The sequence below is a fragment of the Siniperca chuatsi genome, linkage group LG5, assembly GCF_020085105.1.
Source record: "Siniperca chuatsi isolate FFG_IHB_CAS linkage group LG5, ASM2008510v1, whole genome shotgun sequence".
NCBI classification, from domain to species: domain Eukaryota; kingdom Metazoa; phylum Chordata; class Actinopteri; order Centrarchiformes; family Sinipercidae; genus Siniperca; species Siniperca chuatsi.
In genome coordinates, this window is record NC_058046.1 from 3,312,134 (window position 1) to 3,326,435 (window position 14,302).

General features: G+C 38.1%; 1 protein-coding gene across 2 annotated transcripts in view; it reads left to right on the plus strand.

Annotated features, from left to right (window-relative positions):
• The window catches only part of fras1 (Fraser extracellular matrix complex subunit 1), a 252,323-nt gene that overhangs the window by 70,182 nt on the left and 167,839 nt on the right, over window positions 1–14,302 (plus strand). For both annotated transcript variants that reach the window (XM_044195242.1, XM_044195243.1), the window contains exon 3: window positions 10,785–10,892. In XM_044195242.1, coding sequence (XP_044051177.1) covers window positions 10,785–10,892 — 108 coding nt within the window. The remainder of the gene's footprint in view (window positions 1–10,784; window positions 10,893–14,302) is intronic.

The following is a 14,302-nucleotide window of genomic DNA, read 5'->3' on the forward strand; positions in this document are numbered from 1 at the left end:
GCGGATGTGTCTGCAGTATGAGTGCCAGCCGAACACTGTGGGCTGGCAGGAGCAACAAAACAGGAACAAATTAGATAGATTTGTCAAACAGATTTCGAATTACGCAACGTGAAATCTTTTTGACTGAATGCAAATGAGTTCGTCAGATGTGAGGAACCTGTAAACTGGATAATGAATGACTCAGCTCCTCCAAAAGTCGTACCATCAAAAGAAACAAGCTTCTCAGATTGAATCACCGCAGGCCTGTGAGATGAAATACAGTATGTGATTTACTTTCTGTACTTTCTGTTCACCTGCATCTCTGTCACTGTGATTTTCTTTTGGGCTCCTCTCACACTGAATCCCAATGACATTTCTTGTTTTTTATCTTTCCAATGTTGAAAATTCTAAATCAGACTACGTCTAAAGTGCAACAGAAACTGTCAGAGCAGTGTGAAAACTTTTGGCTGGACTGGCATGGATTTTTCATTAGAACTAAGGGGCGTTGAGACAAAGGAGGTGAATTATTGAGCGAAATGCTTCTGTTTGTGTGCTCGTCGTTGCAGAGCTGCACAGGAAAAAAGCCTTGCCATTATATCACACCTAGCCTTGTCATGAACTCTCTTCTGTCAGCCGTTACTCTCTCTCTGACTTTATTCATGATTTATGTAAAATGACATCCCTTTGTGGATGGTTTCTTTCTTTGTCTGCTTGGTGTTTTGAAAGTTCAAAAATATTAACAGGCGAACCATGAGTGTGCATTTCTATTCTTGACCCTCCTAAATGGGTCAGCGACTGTTACTGCAGTCTGGAATAATCCAAGCAGAACAGCCCAAAGTTATTTTAGTTTGCAGCACGCCATCATATAAAAAATGGTTTGAAATGACTCACTTCTTTGCAATCAAGTAGGTGTTTCTATTGCATCGAATCATCTCTTCAAATAAACCACTGACACATTCCTGCATGAAGCATTCATGATGCAACTCTGTCTCAAAAACAATATTTTCTATATCTTATCTTCACTGTGGCTTCAGTGCTAATCTCTCTCTTTATGTTGGACCCTGACTCTTTCAGGCCATCTGCTTGATGATCCATAACCCATTACATGCTTGATGCTGATATTTGGCTGCAGGAGCGATAGCAGCTATAGCAAGGCGAGAGCAGACAGCTGGATTTATGGGCACTGGGAGACCAACGATCAGCCAGTCATTTGTCATGTCTTACCAGCAGGTCCTCTAATTGGACCGGAGGCATGTGGGGAAAGTTGAATCAATGAGCTAAGTCACAACTTTTAAACTCAGCCATTTCCCCCAGATGAATATGTGTGGCTATTAGCATAACAATGCTAATGCAGTGGCAGAGCACACAGTCTCCTGCTTTACATGCAGATTCCTTAGCTGCTAAACAGCTTGTATTTGTGGTCAGATGATGGATAACATACAGGACAGCCATGGAAATTCATGATTAGACCATTGAGCAGCCACAGTCATCTCTGTACTCTTTGTGACTGCTTTGAATTTTTGCCAACGCTTTGATTAAATCAGACTTTTTGGCAGAGACTGTGACAGTTTTAGGTGTCCTTCAGCTGGGCAGCACTATAACTTTGCTTGTTTTCACAGTTTGCCTCGCAAGAAATTAGCATATAATCACCCGGCCGGCATTGAAGGAAGTTGTGGAGTAAAGCAATTAAACGGCAGCAAATGAATACATTTGAATTCATTTTGGCAGGGATTTAAAACAGGCGCGACACAGCTGCTGCCCTCTAAAAAAGGTAATGTTAACACTCCTCGTGCTTGTACTGAAGATCCAGAATGATGAGGAGACAGCTTGAGAGCAGGCAGCGATAATGAGAAAGAGTGGACGGGCTATTTGAAGTTACAACTTGTTACTGACTCAGTATTTTAATATACCTAAAAAAATAAAAAATAGGAAGCTGTTCAGCACTTTCTGTCTGTGTGCCGCTCAGATGAGTTGAGCTGCTCAATTCCATTTTTTGTCATCAGGAAAGCATCAAACTTGCATACTTTCCTCGGGCATCCTTTGAACTAGTGGGTTTTCAACTTTTTTCATGTTTATTTACCTATTGTATGCTTTTAGTAGAACATTTTTTTCTTTTTTTACAAGCCCAACAGGTAGCTGTTTTTGATTTACAGTTTAAATATACAAATAAATTCACATGGCACAATGTGTATCTTATTTGGGACGACACATCCTGAAACACCACATTTTAAAGAAAAAAAACAACCTCAAACTCATTAAACATTATCTATCTGTGATGTTCAGGAGTTATTTTGTGATAAAATGCTAAAATTCATCTTCTTGGTTAACTGCTTTCCTTCAACCTGCCTCATGTACTTACACGTATTCAGTATTATCCTACAATTCCCACATTCACAAACCCTGAGAAATGTGCCCGAGGTTGATGCTGTGAGTACTTTACTAAAGCAAAAGCAGAAGGTTTTCCAGTCAGAAAGAGGTGATTTGCCCCTCACAGAAAACCTAACATGTCCTGTTGCGGCATTGCATTGTGTTGAGTGTTTGATTGTTGGACATAAGTAAAACTCTTAAAAAAGTCTTGTCAGACACCAAAACCATACATCGATACTCTCATAGATGTTTCAGATTGTTGATTATGACCCCATTTTAATTGCGACCACTGAATGTGGTTTGGCAAAACAATCCCAACTCACTGTCCACTTACCTTTTCTGGAGCTTTTAACCATATTACACGGTCTTTATCAGTGGATCGCTTTTTATGAGGATGGATCTGTTGACATGCGGCCTCAGTAGCTGTTATGATTTCATCTATAGCGCTTTAGGACTTAGCTTAGTTGTCCGCTTATACATTGAGTTAAGTGTGAAAGTTCATTATTGACCTCGAAAATAATAGTTTATCAAAACAGTCAATTTTGCTAAATACATTTTTTGCTGTCAAAGTAAATTTCTCAGCTTATAATGATAATGATTTGGGGTCAACGCACTCTGCTTTGCTATTAGCATGTATTACATTATTGAAACCCGACCCAGTTATACGTTGGTGTAAACAGAAGTACACACAGATGTGCAGTACGGGGCCCCAGTGTGATCTGGTTGATCAGCTGTAAATATAAAGCTGTGTTGACAGAACCAGATTTCCCCTCAGGGAGAAGCTCAAGTGTTTTTGCAGCCGTCTGAAGCGTCTCAGTCGGCAGCAGAGCTGTTAGGCCGCTGTAAGCCATCACGTCCCTAGATTGAATTTGCCTCAGTAATAGCTTTAGTTTCTATCCAATTTTAGCCCAATTACATTTTGCTAGCCTGGCAGGCCGCCTTTCTTCAGCCTTCCCCACGTCTTGAATGGGAGAGTCCAACTAGTGTAACTGACAGCTCCACACAACTGAAGCCTGTTAATGTCTGACTCTGCCTTTTGTTCTTGATTGGATTTTAATTGAATCTGCTACTTAAACTAGTGTAGGGGCAACCGAGTCCTCCCCTTCCTCCATATTTATCCAGGGAGAATTGACTCGAGGATGCTGGTTGTTTTTCAGCTTCATCCTGCTTGATTTTCATTCAGGAAGACACACTCCTCACTGGGAGCTTCCCAGTGTGACCCCAGTAATCTGATGTTGGCTGCTGAACAAAGTAATTGCGGTTAAAGCTGCATTTTTTCCATCACTTAACTTTGCAGTTAACTGAGGAGAATATTATGAGAACACAGGGCCCCCTGTGCTCCTTCTGCTTGATGTTAGCAAGTTAGCATGCAGTATGATGAGAGAAGGTCAGAGTTGTTTTTAGTAGAACTAAAAAGATTAATCGATGAATCACTTAGTCGACAGACAAAAAAATTAATAAACTATTTTGATGTTGATTAAGTGTTTCATTCATATTTGAAGCAAAAATGCTAAACTTTGCTTAGCTGGGGCTAAGCTTTAAAATGTGAGACTCTGATGCTTTTCTTCGTCATATATGATGGTAATCTGAATATCTTTGGGTTTTTGACTGTTGAAAACAGGATATCTGAAAACATCACCTTGGGCTCCAGCCAATTTTTTGCCGTTTTATAGACAAAATGATTTATCATTAATCTAGGAAATAATTGATTGATGATTAATCGATAACGAAAATAATTTAGTTGCAGCTCTAAATTTTGTATACAGTACGTTATACAGCCTTTTTTTTTTTTAAATAATTGTGTGCATTGAATTATTGGTCCTATCATGCTTTTAATACCCCAAAAGTCATTCATATAGACTCTTCTTATAAACATGATAGATGACTCCACTTGAAGGCACCCTATTTCAAGCGAGCATCTGCTTTGCAGTAATTTTAGCTGTACAGTGTCCTGGTGCTCATCACTTTCATATGTGAAAGGAGCCTGCTAGAAAAGTCTATTTTTATCTAATGTTTTGTGTACATTTTGGTAATCCTCTGAATAAAATATTTACATATCATTCATTATGACTTTAGATACATTTTCTTAGATTTGGTGCACAACCACTGGTTGTAGCTCAGCCTAGAAATATTCACAATTATTCACTTTTTCCATCCACATAATTCAGTTTGTCTGGGATTCAAACCGACAACCGGTCAGCCAAACTCCCACAGTGCAAAACTCAAACTTAGTCCTATATAACAGCCTCTACTAGGATGTACTCTGTGTGAAAGTTATGGATCTATTTTTTTTCTTTATGAAATTGGAGACGTGCGGCCACGCTGGCTGAGCTGGTTCAGTTCTAAATCAAATCTGAGGCAGATATCTTTCTCCGGGGGGGAATGAAATAAGCCCTCAACTCCTTAGACATTTAATCAACAAATCCCAGGTATGGGTCTCTGTAGGGGACAATCTCATTGGGAGGAGGGGAGGAATGGCCACTACCACTCACGCTGCTGTCTGTTGTATAGCTCCCCTGGCTCGGACTTGTCAGAGCAGGAAGGAGCAGGTCGGGTAATAGGGAGCCCAGGGTTCGTGGAAACTATTTGCTCCACTTCGAGAGGTCTGAGTTTTCAGTGAACCTGGGGTCAATCCCATTCTGCTCGTGGTCTATTCAGGAGGCAAAGAGGACGAGGATTTGGAATTGAGCATAACCTCCTCGACCTCCCTGAGACCTCTGCTAAAATGGACTCGCCTTCAGAGACGTGGCGCTGAGTCCAATCAGAGCTGAAGTCATCCATACTGTTAGGTACTGTGCTAATTTTACGCAGCTCTATTAAGAAAGACTTACTGACATGAATGGCAGCCACAGAACCATAACAGCAAACTTATTTCTGAAGGCATACCTGCATGCACACAGACGTATTATTAATCCCAATGACCTCTTTACCCAATTTAAGTCAAACCAATCCAAATCTTTCACACAATGTTCTTGTTTTACAAACAAATACACACATACCAGTTATTAATATCATCTGACACTCCCACCACCTAAACACCAATTATTACAAATTAGTATTGCGTGCAACACGCACTTATTCACATGCACACATATCAATGGTTGAATACAAAAGGGGCAGTTACATTGGGACAAAATGTAATTAAATGTATTGTATGAAATCTCCTTAAGACATATTTTCTGATCACTATGACAATTTAAACCAAATAAAAAAGTAGGGCATCAGTGCATTTCAGACCCCTGTCTGCTGTTGATTTTATAAGTCAAATGTTCAGAAAATTCATTATTTTTGATGTACAATCAGTTTTCTTAATCTGTGAAAAATAGGAATGCCTCTCTCTCTGTTATTAAAAGATTTGAGTGCTGGAAATGTTGTTTTTTTTCTCTTCTGCAAACAGATAAAAAAGCCAGTTCGCACTCAACGCTTGACATACAAATGGACATTTATCTCCTAACCTTTGTATTTATCCAGTACTTGTACTTTCTCCTGTAATTTAATAGCTTTTTCATTTGTTTGTACTTTCTAAAATCAATTTTCTTGCTTTCACTTGAATAGATTTTTTGATAAAGTTTTATACTCAACCACTTTTCTAAAGAAAAGAATTACTGAGTAGCCTGGAGTTCTACTGTTCTGGTCTAATCAGAAGAATTTTCCATTTATATGTTTGCTTTGAACATCTTTTCCCTCGTCGGGCAAAGCTATCTGATAAAGAAAAGATGGATGGTGGATCCATGCTGAAAGGTTTATGGTCAGGATGTCACTCTGGCCCTTTCACAGTGATTGTATGGAAGATACTTTTGTACTTAAAGTTCAGAAAAGGCCAGGGGCTGGTATCTCTGGCCTTTTTAAAAATGCAAACAGAGACTGAGAGGGATTGGTATATTCAGCATGACAAACTGATTTCACTCTATCCTGTGAATTGCTCTTTGCAGTCAGAACACATTACCTGAAAGACAGTTCTCCTTCCTGTAATAGTGTGAATGAACTGAGGGGTGCGACTCTGAGTACCTGTCGCAGTGAATCTGGTTTTGTATCTTAGCTGGATTGCTTTTTCTTGTATTGGAACATACTCTCTGTACATTTCGATTAACTGCAAAGCCAGAAAAGCAGAGTGAAGAACTTTCATGTGTTAAATGTTTGCGGAAGACACATGAAGGTGTGTTCAGATATAATGCAAAGTGAATTTTCGCTGCACTGTTCTCTCAAATTTGACAAATTTTGAGTTTTTCTGTCTTTATTGGTCACACTCAACCAATGGATAGAGGTGTTGTGTGTCCGTGTTTAAATACAGCACATGTTCGTCCCTATTACCATGAGTGAGACAGCTGTCACCATGGTCTCCTGTACCTGTGTTAGAAATCCCTCTGGGCTTTCGCTTTACTCAAGTTGAAACATTTTCAACTCTATCTGAAGTGTCTTCATCTTGTCTGCCTGGCGTGAATTTGCATCTTGGACCTGCATTTGCATCTTTTCTTTGACTTTGTGTGCATTGTGTTTGATGTTGTACCTAAATTAATGTTTTAGGGGGGTGTGATTATCCTTATTTATTTATTTATTTTTTTTAACTTGTTGCACCTTGGTAACTTTTTCCCCAATCAGCTATTGTTTGGTTTGACCAAAGGCCATTTTGTTTCCATATTCTGCAGTGGACTCCACATAAAAAGGCTGTTTGGTGTTCATTAACATAATACAAGCATTATTTATGAGTTTCTGCACTGATTGATTGGCACTATTGCTTACCCACCCCGCTCTGTTTACATACATATCTAAAACTGTGTCTAGCAGTCCATAGACCTGAGCGTTACATACTCATCTTTTTTTACTTTTCTTGTTGTGACATCACACTGAGGGGCTGTTCAGATTGGCTAGTTCAATTAGCTTAGGCTGTAAATGCTGTGGTATGTGCCATTGGTTCATGCTATATACTTGTCCCTTACAAATATATAAATAAATATCATCATGTAAAAAAGTTGGCAAGGCAGTTCATTAAGCACTTCAATAACGTGTCCATATCCACAGCAAAAATATACACAACTTTTGTATTTCTTTACACCGCCTCTTTAAGGGGTTCCTCAAGGAACCATCCTGGATTCCCTTATGTTTGCAGTTAACTGTTAAAATTTCCTAAAAAAAACTCTCTAAATTTTAGCTTCTGTTAATTTTTCCATTTTTAATGTGGCAGCCATAAAAATCACTTAGCTTCATGATTTGAAATATATTTCATCCTGTACAAACATGACATTTCCTCAATAAATACTTTTTAAGGGGAATCTCAAGAGTTTAAGACGTTCTACATGATCTGTTTGTGCATCAACTAGTTTTGTTTTGTTTGACAGAGTGATTCCTTGTCAGCATTGTACATCTCAGATTGTGTGTGTCCGTGTTAAATAGATCCTGTCACAGGGAAGGAAAGCCTTGGGAAAACTGCAGCGCTCGGTTGACACCCACATTCTCGTTAATTCTGAAGGTCGCTCCTCCTCCTCCTCCTCCCTCAGCTGGAACATAAATGTTGTGTGCTGAGATTGCCCATGACATGCTTGCCCTTATATCAAACTCATTACACATCTGGCCACAGCTGTGCAGAGATGCACGCTCACAAACTCACAATTAAATACACAAACACATAAATAGCTCAAACCACACCATAGGGAACATATCAACTCACATGCTCTCTACAGGAGTGCCATTCCCCTCAGCTGGCTGCTTTCCCTAATTAGATTTTCATTCTGTAGTGTTCTGTCTGTGTCTTTCAACATGACCTATAGCTACTCCCACATTTTACTGCATGCTTAATGCATGACATTCCTGTGTACCTTAACTCAATTACCAAGTGTTTTTGTAAGAATTAAGTTTGGCTCTAATTTTTCACAGAAATTCAAAGTAATGGTTCAGTACTAGTTCAGATATTGTAGCAGCATTAAAGGATAAATGTAGTCTATAAATTTTTTTTGCCATAATTCATGTAGGTAACAATGTCGTTGTTTTGAGTAAGTTCATAGCTGAGATCTGAGAAAAGAAGACACATGCAGTCAGACAATCAGACGGGTTGGAAACAATCCTCCAGGTTAACCAAACTCATTTGGAAGACAAAATACTAAGGTGAACAGTAAAAGTATTACCCAAAGTTTTTGTTGTTAACATCCATCACAGCTTACAAACCCACCTCCCGCCTCAACTGTTTTACCTCCAAAAATAGTGGTTTGGATAATCGGGATTAACTCTCTGCTTGTTTCCAACCTCCCTGATCATCTCACTGCTGCTACTTTGATGTAGCAATGTCGCCGGGTTCTCCGATCTCAGCAATTAACTTGATGGGTACATTGGTATCATAACCAACAGAAATGGTGTCAAAACTACAAAAATAAGACCCAAGTTGTAATAAACTGAAATGATCTTTTATGCAAGGATAAGTAGACCTCTATGCTGCCTAGTAATTAATTCAGCATTGATTCGGGTTAGATACATGGCTTGTTTTTAGCCCTCAAGGGTTACAGGTAACACATTATTTTCTCCTCACAATGTGTAAGACATCCATGTGCATAACACTGGTTATAGAGAGCAAAATACTTACCTTCGATGTGTGTAAAATAACCCCATTAGGAATCTGTCCTTAACCGAGGCTCTGATTTTACTTTAGTTTTGTTTTATACACTACAAAAACCTTCTGTAAAACATGTAAATCTTTTTATTATTGAGTCCCAAAAATGTATCTGTATTAGAAAAAACTGGAATTATCCCATTGGCAGTGGTCTGTTAGTCTTGAAGGCTGAATATGAGACTGATGTGTTAAAGACACCAACGTTTTGTTGTGATTATAGCATCGTTCAAATTATTTTGATGGCATAAGTTTCTGTTTGTAGACAAATGAGACAGTCCTGGATGAAAATGTGTATAACCTATACGTAGCATCCATTCATCTCAGTGTCAGGTTGGATTCGTGGTGGAGGTATCGGGTGTCGAATGCTCTCTGTGCCAGTGGCATTTTGTCTTTTTTGAAACTACCACTAGTAGTCGCCAATGTCAAAAAATCATAAAAATCCTACACATGGTTTTTGCAGTGCATCTATAAAAAAATGTTCACAGGGTGGGCGCTCTCTGCTGCCAAATTGCAATTTGTATCCATTAGTAGTGGGGCTTTCCTGATTAACTTATATTAAATTTTCCCTTTGTACATGCAAGAATAGCAAGGCCAGCCATAACACCAGCCATAGATCCAGCCACAATCTAATGCCTACTACTGTGTACCCTCTTATATCCTCTTGTGTCAGAATAAATGGGACTATTAGGGGTCTGGTTGTCACCTGAGGCTAGCATTTTCTGACCATTAAGATGTCTGCTTTAGTTACCGTCTCAAATGGAGCAAAGTCTCCACATTTGATAGTCAACCCCCCGCCTCAAAGTGTCCACTCTATAAGCTCAGCTGCCCGTGGATATTCCCGTCATGAGTGGGTTATTAATCATCCAGCTATATCGGATTTATGGAATGTAAGATGATATATCTGAGCATATGCAGGCACTGGAATATTGATTTAGTTTTTGCTTTAAGCTAGCCATAAGACATTGTCAGCTCGGTGTTATGAGCTATTGACAAATAACAGGCATGCTAAAGGGTGCAGCCAACTGGCAGAAGTGATCTTGTGCTTTTCTGTCTTTTTTGCTCTATCTCATTGTGTAGTTGGCCATGGTGCTCAATGCTTTTAATCAACACTGAAGCAGTTTCATTTCACCTGCAGCAGAAATCCTTTAGTGTTTTACAGCCGTAAGTATAATGGATTATAAAAGTTCAAAGTGCGAAATGGTTTTCTTATTGTGGTGCTTACATTTTTTAAACGAGAGCAGTAAAACCTTACTCAGCTATATCATGTACCTCATACAGGCTGTAATGCAAACTGCTGCAAACAGTTCTGATTCCCATCAATATGACACTGATTTATATAAATCCATTGTTCCTTAAATTCATTTTTACTGTAATTTCATGTATCTATAATGCATGATTACTGCGTACTGTACAGTGGTTGTCATAAAGTCTGGCATCTGTTTTGTGTCAACAATGGTCAGGAGACAATTCACCTTGTAAAGTTAGACAGCAGAGTTTAATAACTGTTTGGTACATCAAAATGCAGAAGACTCAAGCAACTAGTTACCGCACATTACTTGCAAATCTCAAAGCAAGGGGGGAAAAAACTTTATATTAACACTTCTTCAGGGAAAAGTCTTTCAGCCAGGTAAAATACAGACCTTATTTATCAGTCACATTAATATGCACACAGGGGCCTATATGTTTACTGTTATTTACCCCGGCTGTCAACATAAAGATGACATATGGGTGTGCTAGGATATGATAATGGAGAATAAGAGAGTGATTTAGGCTTTTGCAGTGATGAATCAAGTCTGCCCTCAGTAGTGTTTCATGTCTGTTTTTTGTTTTGTCTTGACAGAACAACACATCATGGAGACCGCGGTCGTGTCAGGAGTGTACCTGCTACAGCGACGTGGCCATCTGCAGGCCCACCCGCTGCCCCAACCCACAGTGTGACTTCCAGAGGGTAAGACATTTTACATTTCACAGGAGAAATTTGGGTGCTTTTTATTTTTGGAGCAGGCAATTTCATTTTTTTTTTTTAACAGGATATGGCTTTTTTAATTCTATATTTCTCCTATTTTCACCAAATTCCTTGAAAAGATCAAAACCAACAGCAGGGCAATACTCACATGGGGACTATTTTCAGTAGCAGATTATTACACACATTCATTGTGCTGCGGTGTATGTGCATTGAGTAAAAAGAAACCACAGTGTGTGTGTGTGTATAATGAAGTAACATGTCTCCCAGTGCAACAGTGTGGCTCACTGATGTGTTATTAGTGAATAGTTTTTGGACAACAATGGAGCTCTGTGGCACAGAACAACTCCTCTGAGAACAAGTTACTGTAGTGTCGGACAAGCTCAAATGGCAAAAAAAAAAAAGACATTTGGTAATAGTATAGTTAAGTTACTATATAATAAAAATTGAGTTTTTCCTTTCTTTATAACTGTGGCATTCATGGCGTTAAAAGGTAAAGCTTTCTGCCTAGACAGGTATAGCTAGCCCTGGATGGCTAAAACTTCAGTTTTAGCTAGTTTATTGCTAAACGTCAGTTAGGCTACTATTAACCTGGTATGAGCTGATTTTTTTTAGTTAGTATCAGATTATTAAGATTCATAAGGTCAGCTTTCCCCCTTCTAACCTCTTGCTTTATGTTAAAATGCAAGTAGGTTAGTTAATTAGCTTAAAGTTATCAATATAGCAATAAATTAGTCTGGTATGGCTAGCTAAACTTGTGTTTTAGCTTAAATGTCAGTTAGGTAATTAGCTAACGTAGTTTGAGTAACGTTAGACTGTCTTTATTCAGTTAGTAAAAGAACATTAGGTTTAGCTTATAGAAATTAATTTTAGGGGCAGGTGGAGGTTTAGCAATTTAAAGATTTAGTTAGTTAACCAGGCTATTATTACAAATAGTGTTGCTAGTGCTGCAGATAACTAAACCGTAAACCGTTTTATCTTACTTTCACTTAATAGAGCTGCTACACAAACAGCACAGAACAAACAGAAAAATCTCATGGTTTGAAACAGCATTATCTCTGTGAAGTAACATGAAGAGGATAATCACAAGCAGTGTAGAAATGCAAGCAGTGTAGGAGTTCAAGAAGCTGCGACAAAAGCTTTCACAAAGTAAAAAAGTCTGTCCTGTGTTCTCACTTGACATAACCTAAGATGCTTTATCAAGTAAAGCCCATGAAAAAGTTTAAGGCAATACAAATATTTCTTCCAAAGCAGCTCTGCCTTTGAGAAATACTTTCAGAGCTTAAAACTTCAATTGATTGAAAGTTTTTGGAATTGCACAAAAATGGTGGGATCATATAGAAAAAAGTTCACTTACACCCATTACTGTGAGTTTTATGTGGTTAAAGATGCAGACCCACTGTCATTTATATTTTTTATCTATATTTTATATCTAGATGTGAAGGACATTGTTTTGTCAAAATACTCTAAGCCACTGGACAGTAACCAGAATAGTTTCCTAACAGTAACTGAATAAAATGTACATCTTTGAATATGCAGGATCCTTTTTTTTTTGGTGATATTTTAATCTACCTCTCTCCATTTCACCTTGAAGTGCAGACTCATTGTGAGCTGCCCTTACAACAAGAATCAATGAAATGACAGACTATTGTGCAGTGAAGTCTGCTGATTGAACCATTTAATTTGTCGACAACTATTCGGAGACTGTTTGTTCCAGCCAGCCTTTTTTGGCTCATTTGAATTCACAGAAACACATTTTCAAAGCTCTTTTTCACTCCATCTATCTGGCTGTTCCTCCCCATGCTTCTTCTTAAATGTGATCTAACCGTCAGGCCTATGGTGACGGCATCAAATCCAATCCCAGCTCTGAGCTAAGGCAACAATCAATGTCTAATGAATTCCACTCTGCTGGCTAGCAATCCAATGTTAATTAAAAATTAGTCATCATGCTCACCAAGCCGTGTGCTGCCTTCATTTAAAAAGCCCTTAAAATGTGACTCCTTCTCACCTGCACAGTGATAAAAAAAGTATTAGGTTTTTTTTTGTTATCATCTGCCTGTCTCTGATTATAGGGCTTTCTTTTGAAATCCACTGCCATTATCTATAAGCTTGAATTTCCTTTTTTTTCTCACTTTCCTACCTTATCGACTTTTCTGAAATCCATCATGTGATATGTCAATTTCACAGGAGTATTTTAATATTTCTGCAATGTTCTACATTCTGGGCTAATCATCTACCACAGATGTGTGTGTCTGGATAGGATGGCTCATATCTTTGTTTGCAGCAAATCCTCATATTTGAGAGGCTGGAACCTGCAAATATTTAGCGTTTTGGCTTTAAAACTGACTGAAACTATCAATCCATTATCAAAATAGTTGATTATTAATTATCTTTCAATCAACTCATTGATTAATTGAATAATTGTTGCAGCTCTAATTCAGCGTGATTTTTTACATTTTGTTTACCTTTTATTAATTAAGCAGTAAAAAATAGAGGGAAAACTGCCTCTGCACGTTTTATATTCATTGTTGCAATCATTAGTACTTAATTATACAATTTCGCCCTTCCCTTTTTTCACTGTTTCAATTTCACAATTTAATTTTGCAATGTTATTTGAAATTGAAGTCCTGTACCACTAACTAATAAAGGCACATACTGTATATGGCTGAAATAACAACCTAAATAATATCACAGAGGTGACAATGTTAGTGAAATTTTATTGCTTGTTCAAAACCAGAAATGGCACCAGCAAGAATAACATTTTGTGTCATATAGTAAGCTATCAGAAAATGAAATTAGATAAAATACTGCACAGACAATTCACCTAAAAACTCAAATTAATGAAAAGGTAGCCTTGAAAACTATATCTTCATATCTTACATCAGTCTCATATAAGTTGATATGATGGATACCATAAATATATGAAGAAATGTCACCTCTGTTCCACAAATAAGTTGGAAAGTCAGACTTTAGGTGCGTTCACGGTCCACTACATTGTTAGGTTTGGGTTTACATTATTTTATGATCAGGCAGGACAGTGGCTAGTAAATCTGTAATTCACTGGCCGCTCTTCACTGTTTCAGAGAAGCACATTATTGTTTAGTTTCCTAGTTCCTAAAGTAGCTGCGAGAGTAGAAAACCTTGAGTTTCACCATTGTAAGAATGCAGCACTCCAGTGATAAATTAACTCTGTTCTTCCTGAGCCTGAACCATCTCTCTTTATTTGCAGCAATAAAATCTCAAATTGGATCAAATTCTTGAACTACAGCCATTTTTTGGTAATACAATTTGAGGCAGGAGACAGAAAAAAGCTTGAGGGACTGACAAAATGAAAAGATGAGAAGTTCAGGAGACACCAGAACAAGAGCCTAAATATATGAAAACATTTAGAGGTT